At 40.2% G+C, this 17,865-nt stretch overlaps 1 protein-coding gene across 1 annotated transcript in view; it reads right to left on the bottom strand.

Moving 5' to 3' along the window:
• The window catches only part of PIP4K2A (phosphatidylinositol-5-phosphate 4-kinase type 2 alpha), a 201,586-nt gene that overhangs the window by 42,920 nt on the left and 140,801 nt on the right, over window positions 1-17,865 (bottom strand). The window contains exon 5 of the mRNA XM_024199516.2: window positions 4,354-4,500. Within this exon, the coding sequence (XP_024055284.1) occupies window positions 4,354-4,500 (147 nt within the window). The remainder of the gene's footprint in view (window positions 1-4,353; window positions 4,501-17,865) is intronic.

Below are 17,865 nucleotides of genomic sequence, written 5' to 3' on the forward strand. Positions count from 1 at the left end.
AAATGTGCACGTAACAGGAAATAAATTTAAAACTTTTAAGATTATGGACCAGAACTGGGCACAGAATGGGTTGGCAAAACTATGTCCTGAACTTGATGACTGTTTGGCAGAGATGTGGTAAAGTGGTTATTTTGCCACACACAGCTCAGGTAGTTTGGCCTGCTGCAATATTTTGAAGAGGATAGAGGATGACACACATGAAGGGGAGGAAGTACGTTTAAATCACTGAGCGTTCTACAGCCACTCTCTTCTTCCTTAATGTGTTTCTACAGCATGCAGACAACAGCCCCACAAGATCTATAAAGCATTCACTGGCTATATTTTTGTTGCATTGTGGATGCAGTGTGGAGAAATGCTGAAAAGGAGGATACTATCTCTAGTGATCCTAAAAATTCATAGCCTTACCTTTCTCTACACACATTTTAAATCCAAATACTTCAATGTTTTATCTGGAGAGATATATCTGGGGAGCTGGATGCATAAAACAGATGTATGGACAGTGGCCTTTAGCTATATTATATGGCAACTCAGCAGGGATTTCATTACACAACATCATAAGTTGCCAAAATAGTGAAAAAAGGCCCTTTGAATTAGTTAGTTACACATATTTTATTTTGTGTTCTGTGTCATATCACTCCCATCCATTTCCAGGGGCTACTTGTCAGAAAGAAAGGTCAGTTAAGAACCAAACAAATAAAAAATGAAAATTTGTAAAAGCTAAAGTTAGAGGGACACTTGAAATCAAACTCACTGCAACAATATCAATTAAATGTAGTTTTAGGTACTGCCCTTGCCTCTTAATCTTGCCAATTTTTGTGATTTTACAATCACACTTTCTTACTTATAAAAAATATTTGTCTTTTCCCTCTTGCTGTGCAAAAGGCATTCACAAACAACTGGGGACTCTGATTATATACAGAATGTGGTCAAATGCATGAAGTAATCAAACTGAAAAAAATTTTACACCAAATTTTTGGGGTCAGTTTTCAAAAGCACTCAGTGTTGGCCTAACTGCTCCAACAGATGTCAATGGGAGTTTTACCACTAATTTCAACAGGAACAGAGTTAGGCCAATGCTGAGTACTTTTGAAAATCCCACCCCTTGTCTCTAAGCTCTTCTAGCTATAGTAATCTTAGATGTTCCTTGTAACCCAAGGCAGAAAAACAGAAGTGTAAATTCTAAACTGGTGTGTCTTGAAAACTTTCAGCTACTACAGTGGACTCTGCTCCCATAGACTTTGCAAGCACTGTAACATTAATCAAAGTTAGAAAACAAAGATTATTTTCTCTCTACTACTACTATGTCCAATGTATTATAAATCTGTCTGGTGAAAGTTCATCCTGATGAATAAACCTAGCCTCTGAAACAAGAATTTTTCCATCACCAAAAAGGTACTTTTGGCCTCTCCTCCTTCAACTGGACAAATTAATAGAAATACAGAGGTTCTGGAAAGATAACTAGCAACAAATGCTATTTATAGAAATGCTAAATGTGACTGATTTTTTCTTTGGATTTCTTTTTGTTATGTGTTTGTATAAAACTAGGGTGTCCACATGCTACTGCAATACAAATAAACGACACATTTATACAATAATAGGAGGTTCCTATTGGAGCACTCCAGGTAACCCTACAAACACTTAAAAATGCAATAAGTCAAAGAAGAAACACCAGTCCCATAATACGTATACATAATATTAAATAACCAAGCAGCACACAAACAAGCCAAAGTCCCCATTTTTGGAACAAAGCTGATTATGGCACATGTTGACTGCATGTCAACCCTAACCCTTACCCATAACTGAGATCGTTTTGTCTAAAATTAGACAAACTTGGTGAGTCATGAGAGAGGGAGGCATTCCAACTACTGGTTTGACAAGGAAGGTGATAGTTACAGATGAGCAAACCAGCTCAAATAAAATGAGTAATGGCCTCTAACTTGAAATGCCTCTGTATTTTCAAGTTTTGACCAAGACAAGAATATAAAATTAGGAGAGCATTTCCTTTCGTATTTCAAACATGGTCAAGCCAAGAAGTATTGGAAATCTTACGATAAAATCTATTTTGAACTGATCAAAGATCATTGGTTAAGCATCTGGACTTTTGGATGCTTATCTAAATTGAACCCTCCCCTAAATCTTTTATAAATCATCCATCTCTAATTCGACCAATAGATTACTGACTCATTCTTTAAAATATCTTTGGAGGGCTCCCAATACGTGTGTGCTTTTGGTTAAGTACAAACTCCCATATCTCTGCTGATCAAGATATGGCATGTGTCAGTTGGTTAACTTAAGATGGGCTAAAGGGCAGCATGAATGTGCATCTCCATTTGAGAGAGAGAGAGAAAGAGAGAGAGAAAGAGAGAACATCCATAGCACAATTAAGAAGTATTCCCATTCTCCCCCTTGTAATCTCCTCTCATGTTTTATTCTCTCCCACAGAGGCCATAATGCTAGACACTGATGAGCCAGTTCTTGAACAACTGTTAGTCAGTTCTGAGAAATCAAGCTTGGACGAAACATCCAAGTGACATCTTTTCTAGGTAGCTATTTGTCTGCAATAGGTGGGGGTGTAAGGGATGATGCATTATGCAGTATGACACTTCTCTCAGTAATATACAGAACTAAGTAACAATCTTTGAATAAGCTTGCAGACATACTTATGTAGTCAAATGTGTTGAAAAAATAGTTACCCACCTTTTATAACTGCTGTTCTTTGAGATGTGTTGTTCATGTCCATTCCATTCTAGGTGTATGCGCACTCACGGGTGCGGTTGTTGGAGATTTTTGCCTTAGCGGCATCTGTAGGGTCAGCTATGGTGCCCCCTTGAGTGCTGCGCCCATGTGCTGGTATTTCAGGCATTGCTGGCCCTATACCCTCTCGGTTCCTTCTTGGCCTTCTTCTTCGGTACCGACGACAAGGAATGGCGCAGAATGGAACTCGGTGCCGGGCATGCACTTTGCTCCGATGCCGAAGTGCTCGGCAAATCATGCCGAGATGGCTCAGAGGCCAGGTGGAGGGCAGACTCCATCAGGAGGGCCCTAAGTCCAATGTCCCGCTCCCTCTGCATGTGGGGCCAAAAGCGTTTGCGGATATGGCCCTTGTCTTTTACGTGTGCTCCCCCAAGCACTTGAGACAGCTGCCATAGGGGTCACTAATAGGGATTGGCCTGTTACAGTCTCTGCAGGGCTTGAACCCCAGACACTGGGGCATACCCTGCCAGGGGCAAAGTCCTTGCTGGGACTCTAACTACTAACAACTAAACACCGAACAGGTACTTAACATTAACTATTGAAGAATCAACTATATACAAGGCCTTAAGGCACAAAGTCCAAAGGAGGAAAAAACCGCTGGCCCTTGCTAAGCAAGGACAGGCGCGCGGACTAACCACCACGGGCGATAAGAAGGAACTGAGAGGGCACAGGGCCGGCGGCGCCTGATATACCAGTGCATGAGCGTGGTACTCAAGGGGGTGCCACAGCTGGCCCTATGGATACCACCACGGCAAAAATATCCGACGACTGCACACATGGGCGCGTGCACACCTAGAATGGAATCGACATAAGCAAGTACTCAAAAGAAGAATGACATTTACTATAAATAATGTTTAGAAATATAAGGCGAGACTTTGGGAAGGAAATTTAAAGCAAATCTCTTATGAAAAAAGATTGAAAAATACATTTGGGCAATTCATTTTAAGTATTATATATTAAATATTGGCTGAATTAGCAATAGTAGACAAACATTTTAGAAAACAGGGGAAACATATCTGGTAGAGGTACCAGGCACCAAAAGTTATGTACTGTAGCATTAGGTCCAACTCTTCTACCTTAATTTCTTTTAAATATCAAAAGAACTATCACTGTGAAAACTATGTAAGTGATAGATATTTCTATTTGAAAAATGTTAAAGTGGTGCTAGTAAATTACATCTCTTAAAATGTTACAAAAAGCCCTTTTCAAAATAAGCAGTGGCCCCCCACAAAGTTGATCAAGGGAGTATCGGAAACAGAAGGATAACATTATTATTATTACATTTTCACAGTGGCTTTTAGTTTCAGCCATTAACAATTAGTTACATTTAGCAAACATACTCTGCTAAACCACTTCCCTTAAAGCATGCATGATACAGCTTAAATGGCATTACTTGTATAAAAATGTTTTCCGGTTTAGCTAACCACACATTTTCTTTATTTTAGAAGTAACCAACATAACTTCTGAACAATATTCATTTAATAGATTTGATTGTGCTTTGCAACAACCAACGTCTAAAACACTCAACAGAATAGTTAATATTTACTTTAGCGATTTTAAATACTTTAACAATTATTTATATCCAAAGTTATTTCTTACCTTTAAATCATATTTTCTATAAACAGACAAACGATGGCTGAACACATTTCTTGTTACAATCATATATATCTCAACTCCATCAACGGTAAGCCGGTACATGCCAAAAAACTGGGGAAGAAGCGTAATCCCATGACACTCCACAATATACTGCAAAGGACAGAAGAAAAAAAAGAAATTAATAAAACTCTTAAAAAACTCAGATCCAGAGAGACAAATACATATACAGCATGTATGTCGTGGATGGATACACAAACCATTGAAAAACCAAGTCTCCAAACACACTGCATCCACACAAAAACCACTGTCATAGGCAAACCTTTAAAAAGGTTACTATACTTGTAGACCAGTGTCAAAAACAAAATCCTTTTTATATTAACAGCATTCCTTATAACATTCAGTTTTCTTGGCTTTTCAGAATAGGGTAGACTCTCTTTGTGTTAGTTGACAACACTGTGTTTTATTAGTCCAAAATCAGCACAATTTGATCTCACACAAAGGAGAAATTGTCCTTTCAAACACTACCCCACTTTGTTTATTCTCTGTTGTACTGCATTTTGCCTTTAGTCTGTAGATACTTTGGTACAATTTCCCCAATACTCGTTTAGCATAGTGTATGCTTATCGTGTATATAAAAAACAAATAGTATCTGTCAATTCCTTTGTGCTAGTTCCCATGTTAAGTCGGCACCTCAGGATTACACAATCCACTTCTAGCAAGCAGAAAAAAATGTCGAATACATGTGTTTTTTATTTAGAGAACATTTCATCTGCCCATGTTCCTTCACAGATGGGATATTATCTCTGAAGAGAACCTGTCACCCTACAGACACAGGCTGCTCCACCACAGTTCTGATATCACCTGCCTTCCAACTAGTAATTACAAATAGTGTAGAAACAGTATTCAAGGAAGCATAAAAATACAGAATTCATCAAGAAAAAAGTTATTTAAGAAGGAATGATAATTTATTGTGAAAATATATTATCAAGTATCCAAACTAGAGTAATCCAAACATGAATTCAAACACCTCCCTCCTATTGCCTAGAAAAAAGATAGGAAGAAAGTTAGGCCAGTTTGTATGAGACAAAAGAAAAGGAACTGATACTGTTCCTCTCTATCTTATTCCCATATAAGTCTCAGAAGGGCCTAAACAAAAACAATCCTTAAAGATGGGGAACCAAAATGCTACCAAAAGATTCTACTAAAAGCAGAAACAGCTACAGTTGAGTAGTGTTCAGTGAAAGCTAAAGCCTCTGCTTTTTGTAACAAAATAATCATCGTTGTCAGAGCATGGTCTTTTGAAGCAGTTGATTTTACACCAAGTTTCTATGGCCATGTCTACACTATGGAGCTTACAGCTGTACCGATGCAGCTGTGCTGCTGTAAGATCGCTCATATAGCTGCTTTATGCCAACGGGAGAGAGTTCTACCGTCGACTACTTCAAAGAGCGGCAGCAGCTATGTCGGTGGGAGAAGCTCTCCCACCAACATAGCGCTGTGCACACTATGCCAGTGAAACTTGTGTCGCTCACGGGTGTGTTTTTTCACATCCCTGAGCAATATAAGTTTTGCCAACATAAGTGATAGTGTAGACATAGCCTAAAATATAGCAGTTTAAGCCATTTGAAAATTCTCAAATTCAGACTACAATTAGATTTGAAATTATGTTAGCATATTTCTAATAAGAAGCACATTTAAGTGCAGTTTTCTAGGAAAGTTTTTATCAGATTTCAAATCAACAAGGCCATACAGATTGGTGTCTCTCTAGTGGAGCTCTGCAGATTTTCCAATTCCTGAGTGCTCTGCTAAAATCTAGGGAATGTCTCTCACTCATTCTCCCTAACCTGATATTAGGTTTTGGAGACACTAAAGAAAAATTCTGTTTACATTAAAATTTTAGTTAACTTTCAAAATGATCCTGAAAACAATCCTGTCCAGCAAAAACTGAAGGAAAATAGGGAAACAGCAGAGCTGGAAACTTACTATGAGCTGAACAAATTATGACTAAGAAACTGAATCACTTTACGTGCCAAACAGTACAAGAAGACTGAAGATAAAAGCTCAAAAGTTGATTTAATCAGTGCACAGTGCCTAATATCTCAAATTCTGTATCCACTCGATCAAAGGTCCTGAGTTATAGAGGAAATATTGTTGATTACAGGATTGTCATTAGCCTTGTAAGCATGCTACACCTATTACTGGGCATATCACTCATTTTAGCCACAAAAAGATCTCTGTTACACACAAACCTGGTATCTTCCAGATTTTAGCACCACAATTTAACATTAGAAATACTAAAATTGAGGTAATAGAAAACTTTAGCATATTTAAAAGTCAAGTCCCCATTATCAAGCAGCATCTTCTATTATTGTGTTATGTTCATCATTATGTGCCCAATATATATTGTAAAGGCTAATGTCATATATCTGTGCTTTAGCAGGTTGGGAGTTGTGTTCATAAAAACATTTTCTAGATCAGGGGTCAGCAACCTTTCAGAAGTGATGTGCTGAGTCTTCATTTATTCACTCTAAATTAAGGTTTCGCGTGCCAGTAATACATTTTAACGTTTTTAGAAGGTCTCTTTCTATAAGTCTAGAATATATAACTAAACTATTGTTGTATGTAAAGTAAATAAGGTTTTTAAAATGTTTAAGAAGCTTCATTTAAAATTAAATTAAAATGCGGAGCCCCCCGTACCGGTGGCCAGGACCCGGGCAGTGTGAGTGCCACTGAAAATCAGCTCGCATGCCACCAAATTAATATTTAATTATTTATAGAAAGTGTAACTGCTTCAGCAGAAGAGACTGAGAAAGACTGCCCACAAATATCCAATAGTGTGGTAGTTATGCCATTCAACTGGACTGTGGGAAATCTGGATTCAAGTCCCTGCTCCAAATCAGGTGGAGTTTGAAAACAGGTCTCCCCACCGCCCAGGTGAGTGCCATAACCCCATTGGTGCAATGGGGTCTTTCTCCCATGTAGTCTGAGCTTCTGTATAACACAGGCCACTGAACTTCCCCCTAATAATTCCTATAGATAAATTTTAGAAAAACATCCAATCTTGACTTTTAAGTGCCACTGCCAGCAATGGAGAATCCACCATGACCCTTAAATTGTTCTAATGGTTATTTCCAAGGGCTGTCGTGGATGATTTCTATAAGATACACTGTATCTTATTTTTGTGGAAGATCTATAGTCTGTGTTATGCAAGAGGTCAGATCAGATTATCACAATGGTCTCTTCTGGCCTTGGAATCTATTGAGAAAGGGCTGACCTAACTTAAGTACCTAAATCGAAGAAAGGGTTAACAGTTGTGAATCCCAAGTGGTGATTGGTACCTTCCTCCAACCTGGAGTTAGGGGCCTAACTTCCTGTGAGAGGCTGAGCCTAGACCACACCCGTTTCCTCAGAATTTCCTACTAGCTAGTTTAGGTAGCTCCACTCAGCTTCCCAACTTCTGTGAATCCTTTTAGAAATCTAACTTTCTCCATACAATGTATTGGGAGCATGGGTGCCTAGCTCAGGGCTGGGTACTACTGGGAGGCAGGGTACCTAGGAATCAGGTGTTGCAGCACCTAATCCCTTTGTGTACCTAGCCCTAAGTGATTTGCCCAAGGTCATATAAGAAGTCCATGGCAGAACAGGGAATTGAACCTGGGTATCTGGAGTCCCAGGCTACTGCTCTAATCACTGGAAAATCCTTCCTCTTCTAGCTGTTAGGGCATGGTTTGAGAGTCAAGAGACCTGTGCTCAAGCCCAGCTCTGTTACTCGCTGTGTGACCTGAACAAGTCACTTAAACTTTCTGTGCCTTAGCAACCCCATCTGTAAAATAATCTGTTAACACTGCATACATGCAAAGTATTCACGGTAGGTATAAAACCAACTCTGGTCCACTTCCTGAAACTCATATCCCATGTAGCAGGATACAAATGAATCTTTTCTCTTATGGGATTATGTAAGAAGGGAACAGAGTGAGACTTGATTTATATCTTACTGGAATGTAAAGTTAAAGCTAGCTATTTGTTAGTACATTTCAGACTAAGTAACCAGTTTTGACTCTACCAATACAATGCGTTATACTAGCACCTTCCCCTAGCATAGTTCAAAGGACACTAGGAGGATTAAAGAAGTTCTCAGCCATGCCACTGCAGAGTTTTAAGAGGCTTTCTTCTAAAAGCAGAACCTGCTCCATAACTTTTTATTTCCTACTTGTTGCTGACTGAGTTTGGAGACTTGTGCAACTGGCACTTGATAAAATAATACTAAATTACTCCAAACTTTCCATTATAGCATTTCTTATCTTGATGGAGAGAGACAAAGGGAGGAATGCCACTTGCAACCATAATCTAGGAGGTTGGTCTAGAACTTCCTACCTTTGAAACTATCAATCCCCCATTTCTGCATCACAGAGGAGGCAAAGCGAGTCATCTGTTTGGGTGGGAGCCCAGCAGGACTTGCATTGGTGGCCGTGGTTGGCAGATTTTCAATTTGTTCTTCTTGATATAAATGAAGTAACAAATTAGCCAACTCAAGTACTTTTTAAGAAAGTTTTCCTGAAGTTTCCCACTCAGAGCTGGAATAAAAGTGAGCCTAGAAAATAAGACAGTATATGCTTAGCAGGATTGCTTAATTTCAGTGAAACAGAAGACCTTCACTCCTTTAATGATAAAGGCTAATTCTTTTTTTTAAAAGAACATTAAAAAAATTCCATCAAGTAGCCTTGCTAAAATATTTATAATACTTAGCTAATAATACAATTACAAGTCCTTACGTGTATAAAATCCATTTTCTTACATGGATGTTGCATGAAACACCCTACTATCCATTTTTCTTATTACTTTGGATAGATGATTTTTCTCCTAGGTTTTCTTCCCAGCAGAAGGGTTGTATTACATTTAACAAAATAAAGTACCATCAACATATGGGCACATTTGGCCTGCTGTGCATCCAAATAGAGTTTTAAATAAGCAATTATATGACCTTTTTCTTGAACACAAATCTTAAAGGTGAAATGAATAGCAAACGTTTGTGATCTTAAATTCTCCTTTATGTGCTATATAAACTAAGTCTCAAAGTTCTTCTCAATCCAAAATCTCTCTCTGCCTCTTTTTGCATAAGAAAAAAAAGAGATTCTGGCTCTCACCCTTCTTGCAGGATGACTTTGGTGAGCTCTTAGGCGGACTGGAGTGGTGACACAGGATATATAATTGCAATGGTGATACAGGAAGAATAAATTGGGCCTTTTCCAGATCTTTTCTGATATATAAAGAATGCCTCAAAAAAAAAATAAAGTTTTTCTGCAGGACGACTTTGGCAAAACCAGCCTGATGATATGGCTGAATCCTGATCTCTCAGTGCCTGAGTGGGGAAGAGCTGTTGATTCCTCCACAGTCTAAGATTCAACATCTCCTTCTTGCTTAATTATATACTCTGCAAATGCTAATTCTGAATGTACTCTGTATTTTCTATCTCTACCTTATTATCCCTTTAAAATAATTATATTTACAAAAAGGCTGTCAGCAAAGTGGCAAAAGCTATAGTGGTCTTATATTATACATTTCTTAAATGGCAATAGTACAGATTAAAGCAGCTGCAGGAGGAGAGGGGGAGGTGTACATTGATTAGTGATATAACTTCAAATATATTTTGAAGATGTTAAAGAAGCAACAGCAGACACTGCTCCTTTGTGCTCATTCTTCACTTTCATTTCCTGTTCCTAGACAGCAGAAAACAGCTCACTGTATTGGGGGGAAAACAGGTTAAAAAATCCTAATCTTGGAAAATTTAGATCCGAGAATTATGTTATAACAAATTACTGTCTCTAAATTAAAAAAAGAAAAAAAGAACCTTACATAGGTTTACACATTTGCTCAGGATAGAGTCGAGTGCTATTCTTTTATCAAGCCCTAGTGTGATGGAATTTATTCCACTGATGAACTATTTAACAGGAAAATTATCTGATGGGCATGAAGCTGACCCAGTGAAGGGATTCATTAGCTGAATTACAAGACAAACACAGAAAGCAATGAAAAGTTATAAATGCAAGAGATATCTGCTATTCATCATGGGTCTTGTAAAAGCTGTGAAAGACGCTTCTCACTGCTAAATCGTTTGAGATTTAAATGAAATTGCACTCATTTAGCTCAATTTTTCATGAACAGTTCTGAGGCACAAGTCCATGACTCTCAGTCCTAGAGCCTCAAGAGAACACAATATTTAGTTTTACCTATCAATTTGAAAGTCTGGCTAGAGGACCACCAACTTGTGTGTCTGTCCAGGACTCAGATCTGATAGCAGGAGCCTGCACCCTAACATAAAACACTGATTTATAATAAATAAGCTGTAGGTTTAATACCTCTCGAATGCACAACATTCGGGGTAAATATTTAACAACTACAGGTGAAATCCTGGTCCTGTGGAAGTTAATGGGAGTTTAGCCATTGACTTCAATGGGCCAGGAAAGAATCCTAAATATTTAAACTAAATGAAGCAACATAATAGATGTTAACTGTTCAAATGTTCTTTAAAGCTTTTCTGTGTTGGTAATTTTTTTTCCCCCTTCTCTCTCAGAAACAAGAGTTCCAGTCCAGTAGGTAGTAATTAGGCTTAGCCTTACTTTTCTAGTTCTCCTGATTTTCTGTAGCAAGGCCAAATTTTCATAACAGGAATTTTAGTGTAAGCACATAGGGCCACATTGTGTGTGAAAACACCCTGTGCAACCTCATGATTTGCATGGAGTTCAGTCAGCACAGAATTTGGCCCAAAGTCTTTTCTCCACTCCATGCAAAATCCCCTCCAATGGTCTTTCATGGAAGAACACCTATGAACCTTTTCCCCTTGCAAGATTATAAACACACAGAGAATCACACTAATATTCTAAAGAATTTAAGATTCTTGACTTAAATTTTGATTACAGGTAACTCAGCACCTTGTATTCCTCATTTTGCTATTTTGCTCCAAAAATTACCTCATCTTCTCTGCGCTTCTCCAATATGTTGGTTACTCCCTCAAGAACTACCCATCTTGGGTTTGTCAAATAGTGGGGTAATGCACTCTACGGGGAGTGACTTCTAAAGTGCACTAACATGTTGCACATTAACTGGTCAACATAGATGCTACAAGTGCACTCTGAATGTTCCCTAGTATGCTTTAATGTAGTGCTGTTTGAAACAGTACTATGTTAAGCGCACTAAGTAATTTTTAGTGCGCACCAGCAGGGTCTACACTGACTAATTCATGTGCAACACACAGTGCACTTTAGAAATCACACAGTGTAGTGCACATTAAATCCTCACTGTGTTGACAAGTCCTCAGAGTGATATCAGAATACCCTTTTGAGCACTTACAGTAGAACAGACAAAAATCAAGTACAATTTGACTGAAGAGTTCTCTTTTTTTCCCCAGCATTCTATTTTACAAGTGGCTTATCCAGATTCCTTGGCTGCTAATTATCATCATCCTCTGGTTGAAAATTTTTCTCCATCTCCAGTTTCCCTCATCTGTGCTAACAAGTTCCTCCTCCACCACCACCAGCAATGGCTCTCAACCGTGGACTCAAATCCTCGATTCCACCTCCCACACAATGAATCCATGCTAGCTCCTGAATTTCACACAGTCTTGCACCATGCCCTCGTGTGGTTTGCCTTCTCTCACCTATTTTCTGTGCATTTTCTTTCACCTACCTTTCTATCATCTTTTTTCTTTCCTGACCTCTGTCTGACTTTGTGCATTTTTCTGCTTTTATTTTCTATTTTTTTTTTGCTGTTGCTTTTTATCTGGTTTCTTTGTTCTCCATCTCCTTCCACCCACCTCCAGTCTTCTCCATTCTTCCATACCTCTGCTGACTGGACATTCTCCCTCCCTCTCCACTGCACTGCACAGTGCTGGTCACTACAGGCTGTCTGTTGCCATAGAGACAGCAGGCAGCGTAGCAGGTACCACTGGTATGTACAGTTACCTGGGGAAAGGGAGAAAATATGCAATCAGTAGGGGCAGCTACTGATGATGAGGCCAGAAGGAGGGGGTATACCATAGAGTAATCTTGTGCCCCTTGATCCCAGAGGCTTAAAATATCTTATGGATAAGGATTCCATCTGCTTCTTGTGCTCTGAGCTGGCTTCCAAGTTTCTGTCACAGTGACTTCACTGAAGCCTCCTCCATTCTTAGCACTAGCTGTCATTAGGTCCCTTCATGGACCTCATTTTATAGAAAATCTCGATGTACAAGCAGTGCTAGTTCACCTGATACACTCCAGTGTCACTCCTGACCTACTTCTGCAATTATGCCATCATCCCAGTCCTTCATTCACCCTCATCGAGCCTGGGTGTTCACCATTCCTACACCACTGGCTGGTAGCAATTTAATCTTTGAAGTAATCCTAGTACATCTGGAGGAAGATGATGTCTGGGTTCAGTCAGATTTAAAAAACTGGCTCTGGTAGGTCCACTTCTAGCAATTTATTCCACTTGACACTGTCTGTCTGCCCTTGGAAACTATGGTCATTGCTATATCACTTGATGAACCCAGCCAACTGCTCCCTCTCTCAATCTCACACAATTTAAAATGCTGCAATCAACTCCAAGTCTCTCTTCTAGTTACTGAACCATCCCTTTTTATGTCATCACAATGCTTCCAGAAGCTTCTCAGGTGTTCCTCCGGCCTTCCTTCCTATTCAGGCAACCTACAGTCACATTCCCAAGTAACATTTTTTCCTCCTTGTACTTTTTATTCCTGTGTTGACTTTTGAATGAGCCTCAGGGATCATTCTGAATCTATGCGCGGAGCTAGTTAATGACTCACACTATGCACAAGTTTAACAAAACTTAAAAAAAAATAAACTATTGTTTTTCAGTACCCATGTACCAGTGTGAGACAATATAATGTGGATAAAAGGAGTGGAGAGTATGCTTACAACATATGTGGGTGACATCTAGAGCTGGGAGGGGTTGCAAGCACTTTGGAGGGATAGCTCAGTGGTTTGAGCATTGGCCTGCTAAACCCAGGGTTGTGAGTTCAATCCTTGAGGGGGCCCACTTAGGGATCTGGGGCAAAAATCAGTACTTGGTCCTGCTGTGAAGGCTGGACTCAATGACCTTTCAAGGTCCCTTCCAGTTCTATGAGATAGGTATACATTAGAATTCCGAATGACCTCGACAAATTGGCGAATTGGGCTGAATTCAACATGAAATTCAATAACAACAAATGCGATGTACTATCGTTAAGAATAAACAGTTACCTACCTTTCGTAACTACTGTTCTTCAAGATGTGTTGCTCATGTCCATTCCATTCAAGGTGTGTATGCACCCACGTGCACAGTTGTCAGAGATTTTTGCATTAGTGGTATCCGTAGGGTTGGCTGTAGCACCCCCTTGAGTGCCACGCTCATGCCCAACCCTACGCCCTCTCAGCTCCTTCTTGCTGGCAACTCTGACAGTAGGAGGACGGTAATGGAATGGACATGAGCAACACATCTCAAAGAACAAGTTACGAAAAGGTAGGTAACCTTTTTTCTTCTTCAAGTGCTTGCTCATGTCGATTCCATTCTAAGAGACTTGGAAGCAGTATCCTTAGAGATGGGCTCAGAGTGCACAGTCTAGCGGCTTGCAGTACTGTTCTACCGAAGCCAGCATCGTCCCAGGCCTGCTGGGTAAGTGCGTAATAGGACATGAATGTGTGGATGGACAACCAGGTGGCCACTCTACAGATGTCCTGGATAGGCACTTGAGCTAGGAAAGCTCCCGAAGAGGCTTGTGCCCTGGTTGAGCGGGCAGTGACAATCACTGAAGATGGCACCTTTGCCTGATCGTAGCAGCAGCAAATGCAGCCAGTGATCCAAGAAGAAATTCTTTGAGCGGATACTGGACGACCTTTCATCCAGTGTCCCTTGCCTCATAGGGGGAGAGCGCAGCATCGGGGACCTGGGCCTTCTGACCAGAGACTGAGGGTGCAGTGGCAGGGTCCTAGACTGCAGAGATGGCGATCTATGCCTGCAGTCCAGGAACTGAGGGTGCTCCACTGCCCTATGGGGTGGACCCATGATCAGTTTGCCCTTGGGTCTTGGGATCTTAGCTGAGTCTGGTGCCTGCCACGGTGACTGCGGTGCCAGTCGGCCTGCTTGTTCCTTAGCTGCTGGGGCCGCTTTGGGCAACGAGGGCTCTAGAAGCCAGGGTCCCCTGCCACTCCCAGGAGGCGGATCCCTGGTTGGGCTGGGGTGTCCAACCGCAGCGGTACCCCCGTGAAGCACCGTTGTGGACACATGGCCTGACATACGTCCTTTGCCTAAAGCCCCTTTCCCCTCTGGTGTTGGGGGGCTCCTTTTCTTTTGACGCTTCTTAGGTACTGATGAGGGGGAAATGGTGCTGGGCAGAGCGTGGGGTCCGAGCTGGAGGGCTCTGAGGCAGGATGAAGCATAGCCTCCATGAGGAGGACCCTTAAGGGGATATCCCGCTCCTTCTGGGTTCTAGGGTGAAAGTTTTTGCCGTTTCTGCACTTGTCCTTTCTATGGGACTCCTCCATGCACTTCAATCAGCTGTCATGGGGGTCACTTATAGGCATTGGCCTGTTGCATGACAAGCATGGTTTGAAGCCGGGAGAGTGGGGCATGCTCTGCTCTGGGACAAAGTTCCAGATGGGACTCTAACTACCAAACTAACCTAACACTTAACTTAATGGCTAACTAAGTACCTACAAAGTATATACAAAGAAGATATACAATGGGCTGTAAAGAACCGCTAACGTTCTTGCAATGCTAGACTAGGTGCTCTGACAAACCGCCACGGGCGGTAAGAAGGAACTGAGAGGGCGTAGGGTCAGCAGTGCCTAATATACCAGCGCATAAGCATGGCACTCAAGGGGGCGCCACCGCTGACCCTACGGATATTGCTAAGGCAAAAATCTCTGACAACTGTACACGTGGGCACACACACACCTAGAATGGAATTGACATTAGCAAGCACTCGAAGAAGAAAATAAATGTCAAGTGCACAAGTACAAAATGGGGAATAACTGGCTAGATGGTAGTACTGCTGGAAAGTACTGCTGGGAATTAGTGGATCACAAATCAAATATGAGTTAACAATGTTGCAAAAAAGACTAATATCATTCTAGGGTGTATTAACAAAAGCATTATATGTAAAACACAGGAGGTAGTTGTCCTGGGTACTTGGCACGGGTGACACCTCAGCTGGAGTATTGGGTCCAGTTTTGGGCACCACACTTTAAGATGTAGACAAACTGGAGAGACTCCAGACTCCAAAGGAGAGCAACAAAAATGATACAAGGTTTAGAAAACCTGCCCTATGAGAAAAGGTTAAAAAAACTGGGCATGTTTGATCTTGAGAAAAGAAGACTGAGGGAAGACCTGTTAGTCTTCAAATATGTTAAGGGCTGTTATAAAGAGGACGGTCACTGATTGTCCTCCATGTCCACTGAAGGTAGGACAAGTAGTAATGGATTTAATCTGCAGCAAGAGAGACTTAGGTTAGATATTAGAGAGCTGTATGGCAATAGCTAAAGAATCACAAGAGTTTTACAGTTGTCACTGCTGTTCAAATTCTTCACTTCTCATCAGGGTATTGTTTCCCTCTGAATCTCAGGTGGTACTTTACATTGCCCCCTCCCACTCTGAACACTTACATATTCCAACCTCATTTTTCCACAGAATTGTTATGTACATTTTGATTGAGGGTTTGCATTTTCCTGCAAGCTCTAAGGTCTTTTCTATACTAGGAAAATTACACTGTTTTAACTAAAATGATTTTAAAAATGATCTAGTTAAACTGGTGCAACCCTCTAACTAGACACACAAACTAAATCAATTTAAAAATAAATATGGTTCAACTTTTCTAGAATAGACAAGGCTTAACACCTCACAGCTTCTGCAGCATCTCATGTTTTTTAAATGCTGAAGATTTTGCTGCACCATAAGTAAACATACATTTTATCTTTTCCCTATTCACTTGGTATTTTTTCACTTTTAATATTAACAGATCAAATTGCCTTTTACCGTAGTGATAAATGAGAATGCCGGAACCTACACTGCCTCTTTTGAAAATGGATGAACTGTAGCCATCACAAGACTTCAGCTTTAATGTGCTTAGTCATGAAAGAGTGACTTCTACTGAAAATCATCAGCTTGCTGCATTTTCAACAAGTACGCCTTAGTTTCTAAAAAACCTATGCCAAGGAGGTTTAAAACAGGAGACTGCATTTACACAATGCACCATATTATATTATTTCTTTTGTAGTACAATATTGCAAAAATTAGGAGGTGGAATTTTCAGAAGCTTCTCAAACATTTAAAATTATGACAAGCTAGAAAATTTGACATACGTCTTGCTAAATGTACCCTCTAAAATAGTTTATCTTCACTGAAAAATAAAAACCTTATCGTTAAAATGACTCTTTAAATTTAGGTTAAAGCCTAATGTCAATATAAATGTTTTCCTTTACATTTTTTTAAAATTCAGACTAAGGGCTTGTCTAGACAAACAATTACTGTGCAGCAAGATGGATTGTACATCTACAGAACTCCAGCATGCTGTGCACTAACTTTCCACGCAGACCTGATGCTGTGCATTAAAAGCTCCCTACTGTAGTTGCATACTGCTCTTATTCTCCATTCTCCTGATACAAGACAGAATTTTAAATGTTGGCAGTATGCACTTACTAACTGCCACTTTAGGTGGCAAAGTCCAACATTAGACATCACTGAGAGCTTCAAAATTCCCTATTCAGCTGCCACCTAACCCTGCAGGTGCCTAAATCCCCATGGCTCCTAAATTTCTGCCAGTGGGTATATGCAAAACTGCCTAAAAGTCCTGATGCTGCCAAACTTTTTGGAGCTCTAGCATGCACCTACGTCCTGGCAGGATTCTCAAAATTAGATGTGTTTCTACTGGATCAGGCCCTCCACAAAAGATAATCAGTGAGGAGCAGGCTGGGAATTTTTGGAGCCAGGCTATTGGGTATTCTGGGGTGAGTCTCTCTCAGTCTCTCCTGTTGTATAAACACTTTGGATAAACAAACATTTCTTGGAGCAAGAACATAAACTAACTCTCCCATGTCCCAGGTCAGTGCTCTCACCACTGGGATATTGGGCTTTTTTGTTTTTAAATAGGAATGAAAGCAAAGTCCCAGGCTCATCTGATGAGTTGACTAGAGGCTTTAGTAAGTCAGATTAAAGCTTCAATCACCCCTCTGTTTTTTTATAGTGACCCCTCTGTTTTTTATAGTAATTTTTCATGTAATTCTTTCAAGACTAGTTCAATGTAACCTTTTAATTGTGGATACTTGTATATAACTAGTTTCTAATATTAGAGTCTAATTAAATTTGATCTTTTCATCTATTTCCTGCTACTTTATGGAAAGTATGTAAAATAGCAGTAATAAGCTTGTAAATGGGGAAAGTCTAACATGACAGGTTTTGAAAAATGCTACTCAATACTGTAATAGAAATACACTATCCAGGGAGACGACTGTGAGCCCTGGAAAATGTAAACACAAAAGGATATTA

The sequence above is a fragment of the Terrapene carolina genome, unplaced genomic scaffold (assembly GCF_002925995.2).
Source record: "Terrapene carolina triunguis isolate 2854851 unplaced genomic scaffold, T_m_triunguis-2.0 Scaffold84, whole genome shotgun sequence".
Taxonomy (NCBI): Eukaryota; Metazoa; Chordata; order Testudines; family Emydidae; genus Terrapene; species Terrapene triunguis.